This window comes from Haliotis cracherodii, unplaced genomic scaffold (assembly GCF_022045235.1).
Source record: "Haliotis cracherodii isolate W230 unplaced genomic scaffold, xgHalCrac1.p SCAF_7, whole genome shotgun sequence".
NCBI classification, from domain to species: domain Eukaryota; kingdom Metazoa; phylum Mollusca; class Gastropoda; order Lepetellida; family Haliotidae; genus Haliotis; species Haliotis cracherodii.
Genome location: NW_027266330.1, coordinates 41341014 through 41361360, shown reverse-complemented (window position 1 = coordinate 41361360; position 20347 = coordinate 41341014). Strand labels below are relative to the sequence as shown.

Here is a 20347-nt window from a genome sequence, read left to right as displayed (position 1 = left end):
ACCACAGTTTGTTATTGCCTGTTGGCTGAAGGAATACGATGTATAAAGAATTCTGCTCATAATACTCAATCTTTTCCCCCCCAAATACTGAGTACCCTGCAGGGGTGTGTGCATTATGCACTACATATACAATGAAAAACGTATTGCATATTATTTATTGACCTGTTTACATGAGAGGAGCAATGCTGTGGTGCATGTCTAAAATGAAATACATGATTAACCCATTAAATTCCATTCAGTACTCCAAGTGTACTGTTTAGTTTTGCCATTACTCCTATATTGACATAATAAGGAGTACATACTCCTGATGCTGAAAACATTATCTGGAGCCCTGTTGACAGGATGTCTAGAAGGAAATTGGCGGTATTTCACTCTCCGCCGGCAACTCAGCGTATCATTTGACAAAACCTGTAAAACAAATGTTTCTTATTGGTTTCTAAAGAATCTCACATATCTAATTTCACACGATTAAGCTATCTTCCATAGCTAACTTCCATACAAAAATGACATCCCCAGCACCATCATGTGATGAGTCATATCATGTTTTCTAACTTGGTGCAGTGCTCCGGATAATTGTTCAGTGCTGGTCATTATCAGAACTGATGAGTACCACACATATTTTTTCAAACCAGTAAGTACCGTGCTGACCAATAAGTACCATGCTGACCAATAAGTACCATGCTGTTTGTTGTCCGAATTGACCAGCAGCCATTATTATCCCCCACCCATCGAAGTTGGCGTGGGATATAAAAACGGGCTCCGTCCGTCCGTCCATACGTCCGTCCGTCACGTTTTGTTTCCGGAGCATAACTCAGAAACCGTTCAATATTTTTTCATGAAACTTTGCATCTCTGTCAGGTACATGCTGAACTGGTGCCTTTTGCTATTAAGAAATTTTAGAAATTTACATTTTTTACGTTTCCATGGCAACAAGATGGACTTAGGTTCTGTGAGGGTAGGATTCGTTTCCGGAGCATAACTCAGAAACCGTTCAATATTTTTTCATGAAACTTTGCATGTCAGTCAGGTACATGCTGAACTGGTGCCTTTTGCTATTTAGAAATTTTAGAAATTTACATTTTTTACGTTTCCATGTGCGGTGTTAATCTGTATATATATATGAATTGAGGTTTTTCCATGATGTACATATCACAATATCATTTTGTCATGCTCGATATATTGAGTGATTCAAATAGCGATTTTTATGATGTGTTTATTGTTATATACTTGTCAAATGCCTATGCTGCCCCAGAGCATGTATCTGGGTCCCCAAGATGGCTGCGTATTTATTGACTGAGTAAACATCATGTTGTACATCTTGTTTTGTTCCATTTATGAACCATTTATATAAGTAACGCAATACAGCCTTGTGCATCACAAAATATTGTGAAACACTATAAACCCCCAATACCCATCCCTACATATCTGTATCTGAGACCACATTGTCTGTTTCAGACAGGACAACTGTCATTGGTCAGATGATCAATGGATATCTGCAGAAGAAGGCAGAGCTAGATGACCATGCTGTACATCTACTCTTCTCGGCCAACAGATGGGAGTGTGTGTAAGTCCCACCACATTCAGACATGTATAACTGGAGGGGTTTTGTGAATAAATCACACAAACGCAGGTGGAGCTTTGGATGTCAATTGTTTCACACAAACGCAGGTGGAGGTTTGGATGTCAATTGTTTCACACAAACGCAGGTGGAGCTTTGGATGTCAATTGTTTCACACAAACGCAGGTGGAGGTTTGGATGTCAAGTGTTTCATACATATGCAGGTGGAGGTTTGGATGTCAATTGTTTCATACATATGCAGGTGGAGGTTTGGATGTCAATTGTTTCACACAAACGCAGGTGGAGCTTTGGATGTCTATTGTTTCACACAAACGCAGGTGGAGGTTTGGATGTCAAGTGTTTCATACATATGCAGGTGGAGGTTTGGATGTCAATTGTTTCATACATATGCAGGTGGAGGTTTGGATGTCAATTGTTTCAAACAAACGCAGGTGGAGGTTTGGATGTCAATTGTTTCACACAAACGCAGGTGGAGGTTTGGATGTCAATTGTTTCACACAAACGCAGGTGGAGGTTTGGATGTCAATTGTTTCATACATATGCAGGTGGAGGTTTGGATGTCAATTGTTTCATACATATGCAGGTGGAGGTTTGGGTGTCAATTGTTTCATACATTTGCAGGTGGAGGTTTGGATGTCAATTGTTTCATACATATGCAGGTGGAGGTTTGGATGTCAAGTGTTTCATACATATGCAGGTGGAGGTTTGGATGTCAATTGTTTCATACATATGCAGGTGGAGGTTTGGATGTCAATTGTTTCATACATATGCAGGTGGAGGTTTGGATGTCAATTGTTTCATACATATGCAGGTGGAGGTTTGGATGTCAATTGTTTCATACATATGCAGGTGGAGGTTTGGATGTCAATTGTTTCATACATATGCAGGAAAGGAATGAAGGTCTTGTGGAAAAAAATACACAGAGTTAAAATATGCAAAATAACTTCACATACTAACATGTCACTAATAAAACATTATAAATATAACTTATTATGATCACATTTATTACTATGATCAATTCTAGTTACCCATAGTTTGCAGTAAATATCAATGAAGATTTGTCATAATATAAACTGACAAACATTGATTATAACTAGAGGGAGTAGGGTGATAATTACATTTGTACATCGCACACTATTTCAGTGGCTGAACACTGCACATGCAATGGTGACTGTGAAGCAGTTTAGATTGGGTTGTTGAGCAAGGACTAAGACTTCAGGATTAAAATAAAAGCTAACATAAAATAAACTTGATGATATAATACATACATTATTACATACTACTACGCAAGTCCCCACCACATTCAGACACGTTTGAGATAGGAGGATGTTTAAGTCCTCACCACATTCAGACATGTTTGAGATGGGAGTGTGTGTAAGTCCTCACCACATTCAGACATGTTTGAGACGGGAGTGTGTGTAAGTCCTCACCACATTCAGACATGTTTGAGACGGGAGTGTGTGTAAGTCCTCACCACATTCAGACATGTTTGAGATAGGAGTGTGTGTAAGTCCTCACCACATTCAGACATGTTTGAGACGGGAGTGTGTGTAAGTCCTCACCACATTCAGACATGTTTGAGATAGGAGGGTGTGTAAGTCCTAACCACATTCAGACATGTTTGAGACGGGAGTGTGTGTAAGTCCTCACCACATTCAGACATGTTTGAGACGGGAGTGTGTGTAAGTCCTCACCACATTCAGACATGTTTGAGACGGGAGTGTGTGTAAGTCCTCACCACATTCAGACATGTTTGAGATAGGAGTGTGTGTAAGTCCTCACCACATTCAGACATGTTTGAGACGGGAGTGTGTGTAAGTCCTCACCACATTCAGACATGTTTGAGATAGGAGGGTGTGTAAGTCCTAACCACATTCAGACATGTTTGAGATAGGAGGGTGTGTAAGTCCTCACCACATTCAGACATGTTTGAGATAGGAGGGTGTGTAAGTCCTCACCACATTCAGACATGTTTGAGATAGGAGGATGTGTAAGTCCTCACCACATTCAGACATGTTTGAGATAGGAGGGTGTGTAAGTCCCCACCACATTCAGACATGTTTGAGATGGGAGGGTGTGTAAGTCCTCACCACATTCAGACGTTTGAGACGGGAGTGTGTGTAAGTCCTCACCACATTCAGACGTTTGAGATGGGAGTGTGTGTAAGTCCTCACCACATTCAGACGTTTGAGACGGGAGTGTGTGTAAGTCCTCACCACATTCAGACATGTTTGAGATAGGAGGATGTGTAAGTCCTCACCACATTCAGACATGTTTGAGATAGGAGGGTGTGTAAGTCCTCACCACATTCAGACATGTTTGAGATAGGAGGATGTGTAAGTCCTCACCACATTCAGACATGTTTGAGATAGGAGGGTGTGTAAGTCCTCACCACATTCAGACATGTTTGAGATAGGAGGGTGTGTAAGTCCTCACCACATTCAGACATGTTTGAGACGGGAGTGTGTGTAAGTCCTCACCACATTCAGACATGTTTGAGATAGGAGGATGTGTAAGTCCTCACCACATTCAGACATGTTTGAGATAGGAGGGTGTGTAAGTCCCCACCACATTCAGACATGTTTGAGATGGGAGGGTGTGTAAGTCCTCACCACATTCAGACATGTTTGAGATGGGAGTGTGTGTAAGTCCTCACCACATTCAGACGTTTGAGACGGGAGTGTGTGTAAGTCCTCACCACATTCAGACGTTTGAGATGGGAGTGTGTGTAAGTCCTCACCACATTCAGACATGTTTGAGATAGGAGGGTGTGTAAGTCCTAACCACATTCAGACATGTTTGAGACGGGAGTGTGTGTAAGTCCTCACCACATTCAGACGTTTGAGACGGGAGTGTGTGTAAGTCCTCACCACATTCAGACATGTTTGAGATAGGAGGGTGTGTAAGTCCTCACCACATTCAGACATGTTTGAGACGGGAGTGTGTGTAAGTCCTCACCACATTCAGACATGTTTGAGATGGGAGTGTGTGTAAGTCCTCACCACATTCAGACATGTTTGAGATAGGAGTGTGTGTAAGTCCTCACCACATTCAGACATGTTTGAGATGGGAGGGTGTGTAAGTCCTCACCACATTCAGACATGTTTGAGATAGGAGTGTGTGTAAGTCCTCACCACATTCAGACATGTTTGAGATAGGAGTGTGTGTAAGTCCTCACCACATTCAGACATGTTTGAGATGGGAGTGTGTGTAAGTCCTCACCACATTCAGACATGTTTGAGATAGGAGTGTGTGTAAGTCCTCACCACATTCAGACATGTTTGAGATAGGAGTGTGTGTAAGTCCTCACCACATTCAGACATGTTTGAGATGGGAGTGTGTGTAAGTCCTCACCACATTCAGACATGTTTGAGATAGGAGGGCGTGTAAGTCCTCACCACATTCAGACATGTTTGAGACGGGAGTGTGTGTAAGTCCTCACCACATTCAGACATGTTTGAGATAGGAGGGCGTGTAAGTCCTCACCACATTCAGACATGTTTGAGATAGGAGGGTGTGTAAGTCCTAACCACATTCAGACATGTTTGAGATAGGAGGGTGTGTAAGTCCTCACCACATTCAGACATGTTTGAGATAGAAGGGTGTGTAAGTCCTCACCACATTCAGACATGTTTGAGATAGGAGGATGTGTAAGTCCTCACCACATTCAGACATGTTTGAGATAGGAGGGTGTGTAAGTCCCCACCACATTCAGACATGTTTGAGATGGGAGGGTGTGTAAGTCCTCACCACATTCAGACATGTTTGAGATAGGAGTGTGTGTAAGTCCTCACCACATTCAGACATGTTTGAGACGGGAGTGTGTGTAAGTCCTCACCACATTCAGACATGTTTGAGATAGGAGGATGTGTAAGTCCTCACCACATTCAGACATGTTTGAGATAGGAGTGTGTGTAAGTCCCCACCACATTCAGACATGTTTGAGATAGGAGTGTGTGTAAGTCCTCACCACATTCAGACATGTTTGAGACGGGAGTGTGTGTAAGTCCTCACCACATTCAGACATGTTTGAGACGGGAGTGTGTGTAAGTCCTCACCACATTCAGACATGTTTGAGATGGGAGTGTGTGTAAGTCCTCACCACATTCAGACATGTTTGAGATAGGAGTGTGTGTAAGTCCTCACCACATTCAGACATGTTTGAGATGGGAGGGTGTGTAAGTCCTCACCACATTCAGACATGTTTGAGATAGGAGTGTGTGTAAGTCCTCACCACATTCAGACATGTTTGAGATAGGAGTGTGTGTAAGTCCTCACCACATTCAGACATGTTTGAGATAGGAGTGTGTGTAAGTCCTCACCACATTCAGACATGTTTGAGACGGGAGTGTGTGTAAGTCCTCACCACATTCAGACATGTTTGAGATAGGAGTGTGTGTAAGTCCTCACCACATTCAGACATGTTTGAGATAGGAGTGTGTGTAAGTCCTCACCACATTCAGACATGTTTGAGACGGGAGTGTGTGTAAGTCCTCACCACATTCAGACATGTTTGAGATAGGAGTGTGTGTAAGTCCTCACCACATTCAGACATGTTTGAGATAGGAGTGTGTGTAAGTCCTCACCACATTCAGACATGTTTGAGACGGGAGTGTGTGTAAGTCCTCACCACATTCAGACATGTTTGAGATAGGAGGGCGTGTAAGTCCTCACCACATTCAGACATGTTTGAGATAGGAGGATGTGTAAGTCCTCACCACATTCAGACATGTTTGAGATAGGAGTGTGTGTAAGTCCTCACCACATTCAGACATGTTTGAGATAGGAGTGTGTGTAAGTCCTCACCACATTCAGACATGTTTGAGATGGGAGTGTGTGTAAGTCCTCACCACATTCAGACATGTTTGAGATAGGAGGGCGTGTAAGTCCTCACCACATTCAGACATGTTTGAGACGGGAGTGTGTGTAAGTCCTCACCACATTCAGACATGTTTGAGATAGGAGGGCGTGTAAGTCCTCACCACATTCAGACATGTTTGAGACGGGAGTGTGTGTAAGTCCTCACCACATTCAGACATGTTTGAGATAGGAGGGCGTGTAAGTCCTCACCACATTCAGACATGTTTGAGATAGGAGGATGTGTAAGTCCTCACCACATTCAGACATGTTTGAGATAGGAGTGTGTGTAAGTCCTCACCACATTCAGACATGTTTGAGATAGGAGTGTGTGTAAGTCCTCACCACATTCAGACATGTTTGAGATGGGAGTGTGTGTAAGTCCTCACCACATTCAGACATGTTTGAGATAGGAGGGCGTGTAAGTCCTCACCACATTCAGACATGTTTGAGACGGGAGTGTGTGTAAGTCCTCACCACATTCAGACATGTTTGAGATAGGAGTGTGTGTAAGTCCTCACCACATTCAGACATGTTTGAGATAGGAGTGTGTGTAAGTCCTCACCACATTCAGACATGTTTGAGACGGGAGTGTGTGTAAGTCCTCACCACATTCAGACATGTTTGAGATAGGAGGGCGTGTAAGTCCTCACCACATTCAGACATGTTTGAGATAGGAGTGTGTGTAAGTCCTCACCACATTCAGACATGTTTGAGACGGGAGTGTGTGTAAGTCCTCACCACATTCAGACATGTTTGAGATAGGAGTGTGTGTAAGTCCTCACCACATTCAGACATGTTTGAGATAGGAGTGTGTGTAAGTCCTCACCACATTCAGACATGTTTGAGACGGGAGTGTGTGTAAGTCCTCACCACATTCAGACATGTTTGAGATGGGAGTGTGTGTAAGTCCTCACCACATTCAGACATGTTTGAGATAGGAGGGCGTGTAAGTCCTCACCACATTCAGACATGTTTGAGATAGGAGTGTGTGTAAGTCCTCACCACATTCAGACATGTTTGAGATAGGAGGGCGTGTAAGTCCTCACCACATTCAGACATGTTTGAGATAGGAGGGTGTGTAAGCCCTCACCACATTCAGACATGTTTGAGATAGGAGGGTGTGTAAGTCCTCACCACATTCAGACATGTTTGAGATAGGAGTATGTGTAATTGTGATTATTGGTTTTTGTACTTTCTTATTAAAAAACTGAAAAAAATGTTGACTGCCTCTGTGGTCTAACAGATAGAGCCAGCCTAGCTCAATCCCAAGCAGGTTCATATTAAGAGACGTTACAAGATGATACTTGTTGTTTCCCTGCTTGGTGCTCGGCATTAAAGGGGCACTGATCTAACGCCATTCCCCGGACTGGTTGTTGCCTTTGTTATTGTTTTTTCCCCCGTGAGTACCCGGATGATACGCAACGCAACTGAGCGTGACCAGAGACTGGGCTACCGTCTGCAAGGACAGCTAAATAAACTGGGAGGCTGGAGGCAATATTTGTTTTACGCATTTTTGCATAAACACTGATTGGTTAACTGTGATCTATAAAGATTCGACAAAGGGCGCATGTCAATTAATTTCTTCAGCCTAAACAAACAGACAAAAAGAACGGCGGAGCTCATCGGAAGTCGTCATTTGGAAATACCCCAGATGGGTTATAGTTTATGCTAAAAAAAGTATCCATGCAGTGAAAGCATTTTCTGATTTCGGATTGCGTCGATAATACGATTACTACTCCCTTGTTGTCATCCACGAAGTGAGGTGAAATGTGCGTTATGTAATATGCACGTGGCAGCCCAGCAAGAGATGAATGATCAGTTGATTTACTTTTTTTGGTAAATCAACGGATCGTTCCTAGTCATCAAAGGATTAACAGAAAATACGTTGATTGATTAATCACTGTTATCTTGCACAGTTGATTTGTCAAAAGTGAGTGTTTACATGTCTAGGATTACTAAAACAAAGGGAATACACTCATATCATGGCGTGAAGTGCCGATGTAAAAACAACATACTTTGTTCAAAGGGTTAACTGATAATACGTTGATTGGTTGCTCATTGTTATCAAACTCAATGGATTTTTTAGGAACCGTGGACGTAATGAAACTAGTTGTCACATGGCCTTTCTCAGCCGACCCTTGAGACTTGACACCTATGTGAAACACCTGAAACAATCCAAGTGATCAGTTGAGAAACGAACACTGGTTATAATATCCCGAAACGATATATATCTTTTAGAATATTTGATAGTTACAGAGACACGTGACATCGAATAAGTTATTTTGTATAGCTGCAGGCGAGTGGGATATTATTCCTTTGTGTGGATATTCACGGATACATTCCTCGAACAAGGAAGCTGCCTATTTATACACATAAATTTGGTAAGTTGTAATTATGGTATTTGCATTTTGTTTTCCTTCATTTGAACCGATTCGTTCTTGTTTCTCTACGTCTTGGTTGGGAAATTCTTCAATGCGCGATAGACGTTGTTTTCACAGGTCATTTCCTTTGTAAGCGTGTATAGATTACCGTCAATTTGTAAAATGTGATTCTCTCAGGCAATTTATAAAATGTGTAAATATTTCAGTCATTTTGACTAAAAAATCTGTCCAGATTGATTAAGACGATAAAAAGGGCCTACAAACATCACAACAGATTATTATGTAGGATTAGAAGCCAAACAACATAGAAATGTACTTTTCAACGTAACATTTTCAGTCTCTTGGTGATGACATTAAACATCAAAATGTTTGGAATTCGATATCATAATAATACAGATGGAAATGTGTTTCAGTCACTTTGTAAAATAACTGAATATTTAGACGTTTAATAAATATGTTACACATTTTGACAGTAAAAAAATATACACACTATAAAAAAAGCAATGCTCAGGTGAAATATTTACTTTGTGTTGCAAGTCAAAATAGTGTAAACGAAAATCGCAAAATTACCAAGCAAGTGACTTATCAAAACTTCGTCACCATTACCGATGCTACCCACAAAGATACCTACATTTCCTTAATATCTCGAAAACTGTATTTTCATTTTTTTTATCAATGTGACCATACGCTCTTATTACTACCGGTATCCATAAAAGTGTCTAATGCGCTTACGAATGGCGCAACAGAGGTCGCGAGCTAGTCTAGATTTCTGCTCTACATCCGGGTACTCACTGGGAAAAAACAATAACAAAGGCAACAACCAGTCCCGGGGAATTGCGTTAGATCAGTGCCCCTTTAAGGGGATAAAACAAGGACTGGTCAGCTCGGATTCAGTATACTGTATCTGTGTCTGTGTGTCCTATCCATGTTAAACTGAGGCATGGTATCTCAGTTGGCTATCACCAGCATTAAGGGGATAAAACAAGGACTGGTCAGCTCGGATTCAGTATACTGTATCTGTGTCTGTGTGTCCTATCCATGTTAAACTGAGGCATGGTATCTCAGTTGGCTATCACCAGCATTAAGGGGATAAAACAAGGACTGGTCAGCTCGGAGTCAGTATACTGTATCTGTGTCTGTGTGTCCTATCCATGTTAAACTGAGGCATGGTATCTCAGTTGGCTATCACCAGCATTAAGGGGATAAAACAAGGACTGGTCAGCTCGGAGTCAGTATACTGTATCTGTGTCTGTGTGTCCTATCCATATTAAACTGAGGCATGGTATCTCAGTTGGCTATCACCAGCATTAAGGGGATAAAACAAGGACTGGTCAGTATACTGTATCTGTGTCTGTGTGTCCTATCCATGTTAAACTGAGGCATGGTATCTCAGTTGGCTATCACCAGCATTAAGGGGATAAAACAAGGACTGGTCAGTATACTGTATCTGTGTCTGTGTGTCCTATCCATGTTAAACTGAGGCATGGTATCTCAGTTGGCTATCACCAGCATTAAGGGGATAAAACAAGGACTGGTCAGCTCGGAGTCAGTATACTGTATCTGTGTCTGTGTGTCCTATCCATGTTAAACTGAGGCATGGTATCTCAGTTGGCTATCACCAGCATTAAGGGGATAAAACAAGGACTGGTCAGCTCGGAGTCAGTATACTGTATCTGTGTCTGTGTGTCCTATCCATGTTAAACTGAGGCATGGTATCTCAGTTGGCTATCACCAGCATTAAGGGGATAAAACAAGGACTGGTCAGCTCGGTGATGAATGTGTTTATGTGTGGTTATGTTTATTTACAAATCAAAGGAATGATTGAACGAACACAGTTTGCATATCATATTGCAAATAGTGCCTCTTTGAACTGAACATAACTACCTACAGCCATCATGTGATGTTGCTGATGCTGCAGCAGGGTTTAACAGTTCTATGAATATTAGCTTCCGCGGTGATGTGGCTGTCAAACCAGCTGTTTCAATTAGAGGGGGTTTATTGTGATTTAATAGCCTCTGATTGACCAATCAGAATCGAGTAATTTCCAAATTCATGGTAGAATGTATATTTCACAAAATTCGAGGCTACACTATATTTACAACCAAATGATGAAGGCGTTGGAGGTCCCACATGTGATGTGGAGTGTTTTATTTTTTTTCAGAAAAGACATCAACCAATTGTTGAATGGAGGCACAACCTTGATAGTTGACAGATATGCATACTCTGGTGTGGCTTTCACAGCAGCCAAAAAGGTATTCATTAATGATGCTAATGGTAATGAACAACATTATGAAATAGAATGCTGCAGAATGATGCTTGCTTTCAGATCAACATTTAGACTTTTCATTCATGTCCATTTTTTTCGCTGTTTGAATTGATATTCAATCAGTCATTTAACCATACGACACAAGCAGAGTTATTTTTTCAGATTATTTTGAGCTCCATTGCCCTGTTTTTAAATAGTGAGGCTACATTACTAGCGTAAATGCATGTGTACCCACGCTTCACATACATATAGGCCCAGCGAAAATGTCAAAGCATTAACCAGCATAATGGCATTGTGCTGTTAACATTCCTATTTTTCACATGAAGTTACGCTGTTTTACCCCACTGATTCCTCTAAAACTTCAGTTAGGGTTTGCATCTCTGTATACATGGTTTTGGTTGATCATGTGCTCATTCAGTGACCACTACATAGATATTCTAGTGGTGTTTTTTCCTTGTCAGGGTTTTACCTTAGACTGGTGCAAGCAGCCAGACATTGGGCTACCCAGCCCAGACAAAGTACTGTACATGACCTTAACCTCAGAAGCTGCAGGGAGGCGTGCTGGATTCGGGGGAGAGAGATACGAACAGGAGGACTTTCAGAAAAGGGTTGCCGAAAACTTTGAAAAATTGCAAGATGAAACTTGGCAAGTAAGTGTTTTACGATTGGTTGAACATACTTCCTGTTGCAATTTGTGTAATGTACACTCACTGATGACACTCACAGAGCCCCGACAGACAATCATGTCTGATGGAGTAACCACTGATGACACTCACAGAGCCCTGACAGACAATCATGTCTGATGGAGTAACCACTGATGACACTCACAGAGCCTTTACAGACAATCATGTCTGATGGAGTAACCACTGATGACACTCACAGAGCCCCGACAGACAATCATGTCTGATGGAGTAACCACTGATGACACTCACAGAGCCTTTACAGACAATCATGTCTGATGGAGTAACCACTGATGACACTCACAGAGCCCTGACAGACAATCATGTCTGATGGAGTAACCACTGATGACACTCACAGAGCCCTGACAGACAATCATGTCTGATGGAGTAACCACTGATGACACTCACAGAGCCCTGACAGACAATCATGTCTGATGGAGTAACCACTGATGACACTCACAGAGCCCTGACAGACAATCATGTCTGATGGAGTAACCACTGATGACACTCACAGAGCCTTTACAGACAATCATGTCTGATGGAGTAACCACTGATGACACTCACAGAGCCCTGACAGACAATCATGTCTGATGGAGTAACCACTGATGACACTCACAGAGCCCTGACAGACAATCATGTCTGATGGAGTAACCACTGATGACACTCACAGAGCCCTGACAGACAATCATGTCTGATGGAGTAACCACAGATGATACTGACAGACAATCATGTCAGATGGAGTAACCACTGATGACACTCACAGAGCCCTGACAGACAATCATGTCTGATGGAGTAACCACTGATGACAATGACAGATGATCATGTCTGACTGAGTAACCACTGATGACAATGACAGACAATCATGTCTGATGGAGTAACCACTGATGACACTCACAGAGCCCTTACAGACAATCATGTCTGATGGAGTAACCACTGATGACACTCACAGAGCCCTGACAGACAATCATGTCTGATGGAGTAACCACTGATGACAATGACAGATGATCATGTCTGATGGAGTAACCACTGATGACAATGACAGATGATCATGTCTGATGGAGTAACCACAGATGACACTGACAGATGATCATGTCTGATGGAGTAACCACAGATGACACTGACAGATGATCATGTCTGATGGAGTAACCACTGATGACAATGACAGATGATCATGTCTGATGGAGTAACCACTGATGACAATGACAGATGATCATGTCTGATAGAGTAACCACTGATGACACTGACAGACAATCATGTCTGATGGAGTAACCACTGATGACAATAACAGAGCCCTGACAGACAATCATGTCTGATGGAGTAACCACTGATGACACTCACAGAGCCCTGACAGACAATCATGTCTGATGGAGTAACCACTGATGACACTCACAGAGCCCTGACAGACAATCATGTCTGATGGAGTAACCACTGATGACACTCACAGAACCCTGACAGACAATCATGTCTGATGGAGTAACCACTGATGACACTCACAGAGCCCTGACAGACAATCATGTCTGATGGAGTAACCACTGATGACACTCACAGAGCCCTGACAGACAATCATGTCTGATGGAGTAACCACTGATGACAATGACAGATGATCATGTCTGATGGAGTAACCACAGATGACACTGACAGATGATCATGTCTGATGGAGTAACCACAGATGACACTGACAGATGATCATGTCTGATGGAGTAACCACAGATGACACTGACAGATGATCATGTCTGATGGAGTAACCACAGATGACAATGACAGATGATCATGTCTGATGGAGTAACCACTGATGACACTGACAGATGATCATGTCTGATGGAGTAACCACAGATGACACTGACAGATGATCATGTCTGATGGAGTAACCACTGATGACAATGACAGATGATCATGTCTGATGGAGTAACCACAGATGACACTGACAGATGATCATGTCTGATGGAGTAACCACTGATGACACTGACAGATGATCATGTCTGATGGAGTAACCACAGATGATACTGACAGATGATCATGTCTGATGGAGTAACCACAGATGATACTGACAGATGATCATGTCTGATGGAGTAACCACAGATGACACTGACAGATGATCATGTCTGATGGAGTAACCACTGATGACAATGACAGATGATCATGTCTGATGGAGTAACCACTGATGACACTGACAGATGATCATGTCTGATGGAGTAACCACTGATGACAATGACAGATGATCATGTCTGATGGAGTAACCACAGATGACACTGACAGATGATCATGTCTGATGGAGTAACCACTGATGACACTGACAGATGATCATGTCTGATGGAGTAACCACAGATGACACTGACAGATGATCATGTCTGATGGAGTAACCACAGATGACACTGACAGATGATCATGTCTGATGGAGTTACCACAGATGATACTGATGCTGCCATTTTGTTTGAAGAAAATGCAAGTGAAAGGAGAGGTGGAATCTGATTGGTCAATAGGAGGGACGTAGAAGGGACATAACTTGTAACTGGCACTGGTGGTGCCACGAAATTCCAGCCTAGATGGCAATTGTGGAAACTGAATTTTACAGTCAGTTTACTTCCTTACCTCAGGAAGATGTGGGGGATATCACCCGTAGTGTCTACAATTTGGAAACCGGCTCAAACGTTAAGGCATCAATATATATCTCCAACATCATAATTGTTCTTCAGCTGATGTTGGAGTAGAGTCAGGGATGTTAGTGAGCCCTGCTCACTTTTTGCCTTGTTTAGCTTCAATTTCCTTTGTTTTGTAAATGTAAAGGTTTGTGTGTGAAATAATGGTACTGTGTCTGACACATTTGAAAACAATATTGGTGTAAAGCAAGGGTGCATTTTAAGTTGGTTTTTATTCTCCTTCTTTATCAATGAAGTAGCTCAACAAATTCAGAAGAACTGTTCTCATGGTGTCCAACTTCATCTGGAACCTTTAAAGTTATTTTTTCTTTTGTTTGCAGATGATATAGTAATTTTTTCAAGCACAATACTTGGACTACAAAAGCAAATTAATCAGCTGGAATGTTTTTCGAGAAAGGAATTTATGTCAACAAGAATAAGACAAAAGTTATTGTTTTTAAAAATGGTGGTACACTAGCTGGAAAAGTGAAATGGACATTCATTAGATGTTGTATCATTTTATAAGTACTTATGTGTATATTTTACAAATAGATTGTCATGGAAGATGCATGCTAATCAAGCTGCTGTACAAGCTAAGAAGATCATAATTGTAATTCTTCAACATATGAAAGTTCTTGGAAATGTATCCTATAATACATTCTTTAAGATTTTCTGTAAAAAAATAAGCCCAATTTTGTTATATGGAGCAGCGGTTTTGGGATTAGAAATGATTGATTTTATAGAAAAAGTAAATCTTTATGCATGGAAAAGATTCCTTAGTGTGAAACCTAGTACCTCTTATCTGATTGTCTACGGAGAATGTCGACAATACCCATAAACTATGTTTGCAAAGGTAAAGATGTTGAAGTACTGGATTAAATTAGTTAAAATGCCTGTTACAAGATATCCAAAGAAATGTAATAACATACTGTTCCTCTATGACCAACAAGGACACACTTACTGGGCATCTTCTGTTCAGCATCAGCTTTGTCCATGTGGTAATGCTTTTACTCAGACCCCGAAAGATATGTACATTCAAACTTGGCATTCTTCCTTATCAGTATCCAAGAAACTATGACGTTATTCCCTCTTTAAAAACAGCTTCTGTGGAGAGCAATACCTATGAAATGCAATAGAGAAAACATTTTGAAATGCACTTGCAAGATTCAGATGTGGTTCACACAAACTCTTTATCTAGATGGGAGGTTATATGGAGATCGTGAGAGACCACAGAATTTGCCAGTTTTGTGATTTAAACACTGTAGAAAGTGAATACCATTTCTTACTCCTTTGTGTGTTGTATGCTGAACTCAGAAAAGTTGTGACAACTTTTTCTTGAGTTGGGTTAGATGAAACGAGACATGTAGATCTATACTCTTTGCCCTTGAAGTGACACATAATGGACACATCATCAGTCGTTAATGGAAGGATTTACTTGGGGATTTCTCTTTATGAGCCCTTGTGTCTCAAGAATGATTTTGAGGGGGGAGTGGGGCAGTCCCTGGCTTGATAGTGGGGCAGTCCCTGGCTTGATAGTGGGGCAGTCCCTGGCTTGGTAGTGGGGCAGTCCCTGGCTTGATAGTGGGGTAGTCCCTGGCTTGATAGTGGGGTAGTCCCTGGCTTGATAGTGGGGTAGTCCCTGGCTTGATAGTGGGGTAGTCCCTGGCTTGATAGTGGGGTCGTCCCTGGCTTGATAGTGGGGTAGTCCCTGGCTTGATAGTGGGGTAGTCCCTGGCTTGATAGTGGGGGTCCGTAATGACTACTGTCAGAACAACAAATGTAATTTTAGTATTGGTGAAGCCTTGCACAAATTATGGATGGCCTTTCTTGTTTGAAACAGAATTTACTGAGCACAACTTATCTTGCATTACTCCTTAAGTTAAAACATTCATTAAGGAGTAATGCAGGATAAGTTAAAAAATCTAGTAAAATCTAGATATTTTTAATTTATTTATGTTTTACCTTACCTGAGGTTACACAGTGCTTTCGGTGTAGCGACAGATAAGTATAAAAACATTGCATTTAATCAGAATTGCTCATATTTGTGTGGGGGGCACGGGTGGCCCAGTCGTCTAAGGCGCCGCGATTCGTGTTGCGTCCCTTGGGCATGTTAAAAGCGGCGTTAAAACCCAAGTCACTCACTCATATTTATGTACTTATCCTGCATTACTACGTCTAAGGGCCCACCCATCACAGACATATGACCAAAAGTAATATGGAGATAAGTCATCAACCACTTCCAGTATGACATTGCCGCTAGTAATTGAGAGGGTTCTGCTTCAGAATGGAGCAACCTCGTTTTTCTCTTCAGCAGGATCAATCAGGGCGTCACTCTGTCAAAAGGTAAGCAGTCGATACATAGACGAGTAATGCTGGATAAGTGTACAAATATAAGAAATATCTAGATTTTACTAGTTTTGACATGGACAGTAACATACTTTGCAGGGCCACATTTGAATTTGCTTTGATGATTTTGTTGAGTAAAATGGGAGTGAGAGTGCAAAATATTTGCTGCCACTCGGATATTGCTATCCAGGGAGTAGTATAGGTAATGATGGTTCTGGCTCACTTCCACTGGAGCTGGATTCATATACCTATACTGCTACTACAGGTGGCATTTTTTATGCCAAAATGATTATGCGATTCAACGATAGTCATGAGATGTATTAAACGAAACATCAATATTAATTAATAATGAATAAAATTTACTATAGCCCACGAGGATATTGGAAAGGTATAGGAGCAATAAAAAAATTAGCCACCGCGGCTAAGGTATCTAAAGATGTGGCCAAGGATTGGTTAAAGAAACAAGCGTTGTGGCAAATATATTTACCGGCACCGCATTATATACCGAGGAAGAAGTTTGATATTTCTACAACGAATGAAGTTCATCAGGCTGACCTCTTGCTTCTTCCCCACGATAAGGTAAAACGCAAAACGTATAAATACGCTTTAACGGTAGTGGATGTGGCTAGTCGATACAAAGAGGCTTAGCCATTAACCTCGAAAGATTCAACAGAAGTAGCTAATGCACTGAGTCGCATATATAAACGTGGACCACTAAAATGGCCTAAGCTATTTCAAGTAGATCCCGGTCGCGAGTTTATGGGATCGGTAACTAAACTTTTAACAAAGCACGACGTCAAAATCGTCCGTGGTGAAAGAGAGGCCCACCGTAGTCAAGCTATCGTCGAAAGATTTAACAGGACTCTAGCGGAACGTTTGTTTGGCTATCAGTATGGGATCGAAATGAAATCCGAGCGATTGAGATCAACCGAATGGGTGACACGATTATCAGCCGTTGTATCAGCGCTGAATAATGAAGTAACGAGATTAATAGGGAAGAAACCATCCGATGCGATTAAAATGAAATCCGTGACTTCCGAATCTTCAGCACCGAGGAGAGGCAAAGAACAAAAACTTCCGGATAGAGTAAGGGTAAGATATTTATACCAGGCAGGTGAACTCGAAGGAGGCCTACGTCGCGCAACCGATCCCATATGGTCCCTTAAGACGTATAACATTAGTCGATTGGTTACGAAAGAAGGAGAGCCTATTCTTTATTATCTTCAAGATGGACCGGGTAGGGCATTTGTACGAGAAGAGTTGTTCATAGTTCCCGACGGTACGGTATTACCACCATAACCATAAGCATAGGTAGTTACACCATCATTATCAATCCATCTCTTTGTATCTAAGGGGGATAATGATGTCTTGTTCATTCTTAATCCATATATCCTATGATCGTAACTTCTTAAAGAGTTCATCTCGTGTTTGAACGTTCTACTGTTGAATAATGGTTCTTTATACTGTTCGTGTTTGATATGCTTTTTTACCACATACTTTTTAACACCCTTAGCTTTTCTTATCTCTCCATTATCGGACTTTTTTATAGAATACATCTTAGGTCTTAATCCCACATACTCCGCTATAGGGGTCCCAGCACATTCATCCTTCATCTTACCTAACACCTTTTTATTTACAACGCTGTGCAGTGGATTATCTTTTGGGTAATCGCTCGTGTGGTACATATCTATTTTTTCTGCCATATCTTTATACACATCCTCGGTTTGTATTTCCATCAACAAAGAATCTGTGTCGGTATATAACACCTCGCATCTATCGCCGTATTGCTTCTTAAGTTCGTTGTAATAAAAGTCATACAATAAGTGTTTTGACAAGTCGAGAATACTCATACCGACGTACACCGGTCTGTTGAATTTTATATTACTTTTCTGCATATGCAACGCGGCTAAGTCGTTATCGAATATCTTGCTTCTGTTAAAAGCCGGACTGGCTATAAGTTTCCTGAGTCTTTCTTCCTCATTAGATCTGACTAATTTAACATCAACACGCTTCCTTAGATTCTCCATAGTTTTACCGAAAACCGAGTTATTCATGAGCTTATACAGATTCTTTTCGAAATCGCTGGTGGCTATCTTTCTTAAATCTGTGTTCAGCCTTATATAGGGCTCCATCCAAGGGCTTTGATCAAACTTTAGAACTCTGTGTATTTTCTTTAGTTTCATACCTAACGATAGATACAACTGGAGATTTCTGTAGTGAACTATATATTTTGTCTTATCCATCAAATTTGGTACGAGTTTTTCTACGTTAGCTAACCTACTATTACCCATCAAGGACCGTTGATATTCCGACATCCAGTCTTTATTAACCATTAATCTTTCGGGAGCTAGCGGATAACTGTTATGGTCTTTATGTAAGGAACTCGGATATTCTAGGTCAACTTCTAGTATGTACCCTTTATTCTCATCATTATTATCGATATCATCGACCCACTCAAAACCACCCGTGGGTAAAGGTTGACTCATAGCCCATCCGTACAAATTATTAGCGTCGAGATATAATATGTGCGTGTCGGGTTTACTCGGATCGTATCCTTCCACTAATTTATTATTAGCCTTAGAATACCTTTTCCCTGCCATCGATATACCACCTCTTAATCCTTTCTCAATAAACAAGTGCATATCGTAATCTGTGAGTAGTTTTAGTTCTACGCCGGTCTTCTTCAACAATGCATCCCACGATAGTCCGGGACTGGAATAGTACCATGCCGGGTCCAAGCCGTATTGTTTTAAACACGTCTTTCTAAATATCTCGAATATATCGGCGAGTAACAGTACATCTGTTTTTAAGTACAGATCGTGATAATTACCTAAATTCATACAACCTAATTTATCCCACCCAGTCAGAGCGTGTTCATAATTGGTATCTGTTATTCTAGATTCCGTTAAGTTACTATAGAATGATTCGAGGGGTGGTAATTCAGTTTCTTCGAATCTAGACCAATCATCCATATATTCGTAAGGATATACACCTTTTCTCAGCAACAAATGACGAGTTATCTTATCGGTATATTGATTTGTTATCGCGAAGTCATCGGGATTGTTTGTTTAGCTAAATTGTCCAGGGAAGATAACAGAAACTGTACGGAGTCTATGAATCTAAGCCCATTACTTTGCTTTATTCTAGATTTCCCATCCTTGTCCCTATAATGTATAGGTTTAGTCAACGAGAACGATATGTATTTTTCCATATTGTTAGGAATGCACGTTAAACCGCCGTCAGTCTTTGAGATAGCTTGCATAATGAGATGTGAATCATATCCTCTAATGTTTGAGCATTCATTTTTAGTTTCAAGTTACACTCGTTATGAGCGGCTCCCCTATAATTACCCGTGACGTGACAATGATCTCTTACGGAATCCCCATCCAGGGGTTTATTACAAACGTGACAACTCGTTGACTTCTTGTGGGCCCTCCAATCATCTATCGTCATACGCATGGGTTTCTTACACGATAATTTTTCCCTGATTATTCTCTCTTCATTTTGTAGATATTCTAGGAACTTTCTCGCTGCATCGGGACCTCTGTAAATCACGGGAGTGTTTGTTTTCCCATCATACCTTACAACTATATATCCAA

The 20347-nt window shown here is 41.3% G+C and overlaps 1 protein-coding gene across 1 annotated transcript in view; it reads left to right on the top strand.

The window, feature by feature from the left end:
- The window catches only part of LOC139448076 (thymidylate kinase-like), a 43613-nt gene that overhangs the window by 11071 nt on the left and 12195 nt on the right, over nt 1-20347 (top strand). Inside the window, exons 2-4 of the mRNA XM_071229587.1 lie at nt 1456-1564; nt 10982-11072; nt 11548-11736. Coding sequence (XP_071085688.1) covers nt 1456-1564; nt 10982-11072; nt 11548-11736 — 389 coding nt within the window. The remainder of the gene's footprint in view (nt 1-1455; nt 1565-10981; nt 11073-11547; nt 11737-20347) is intronic.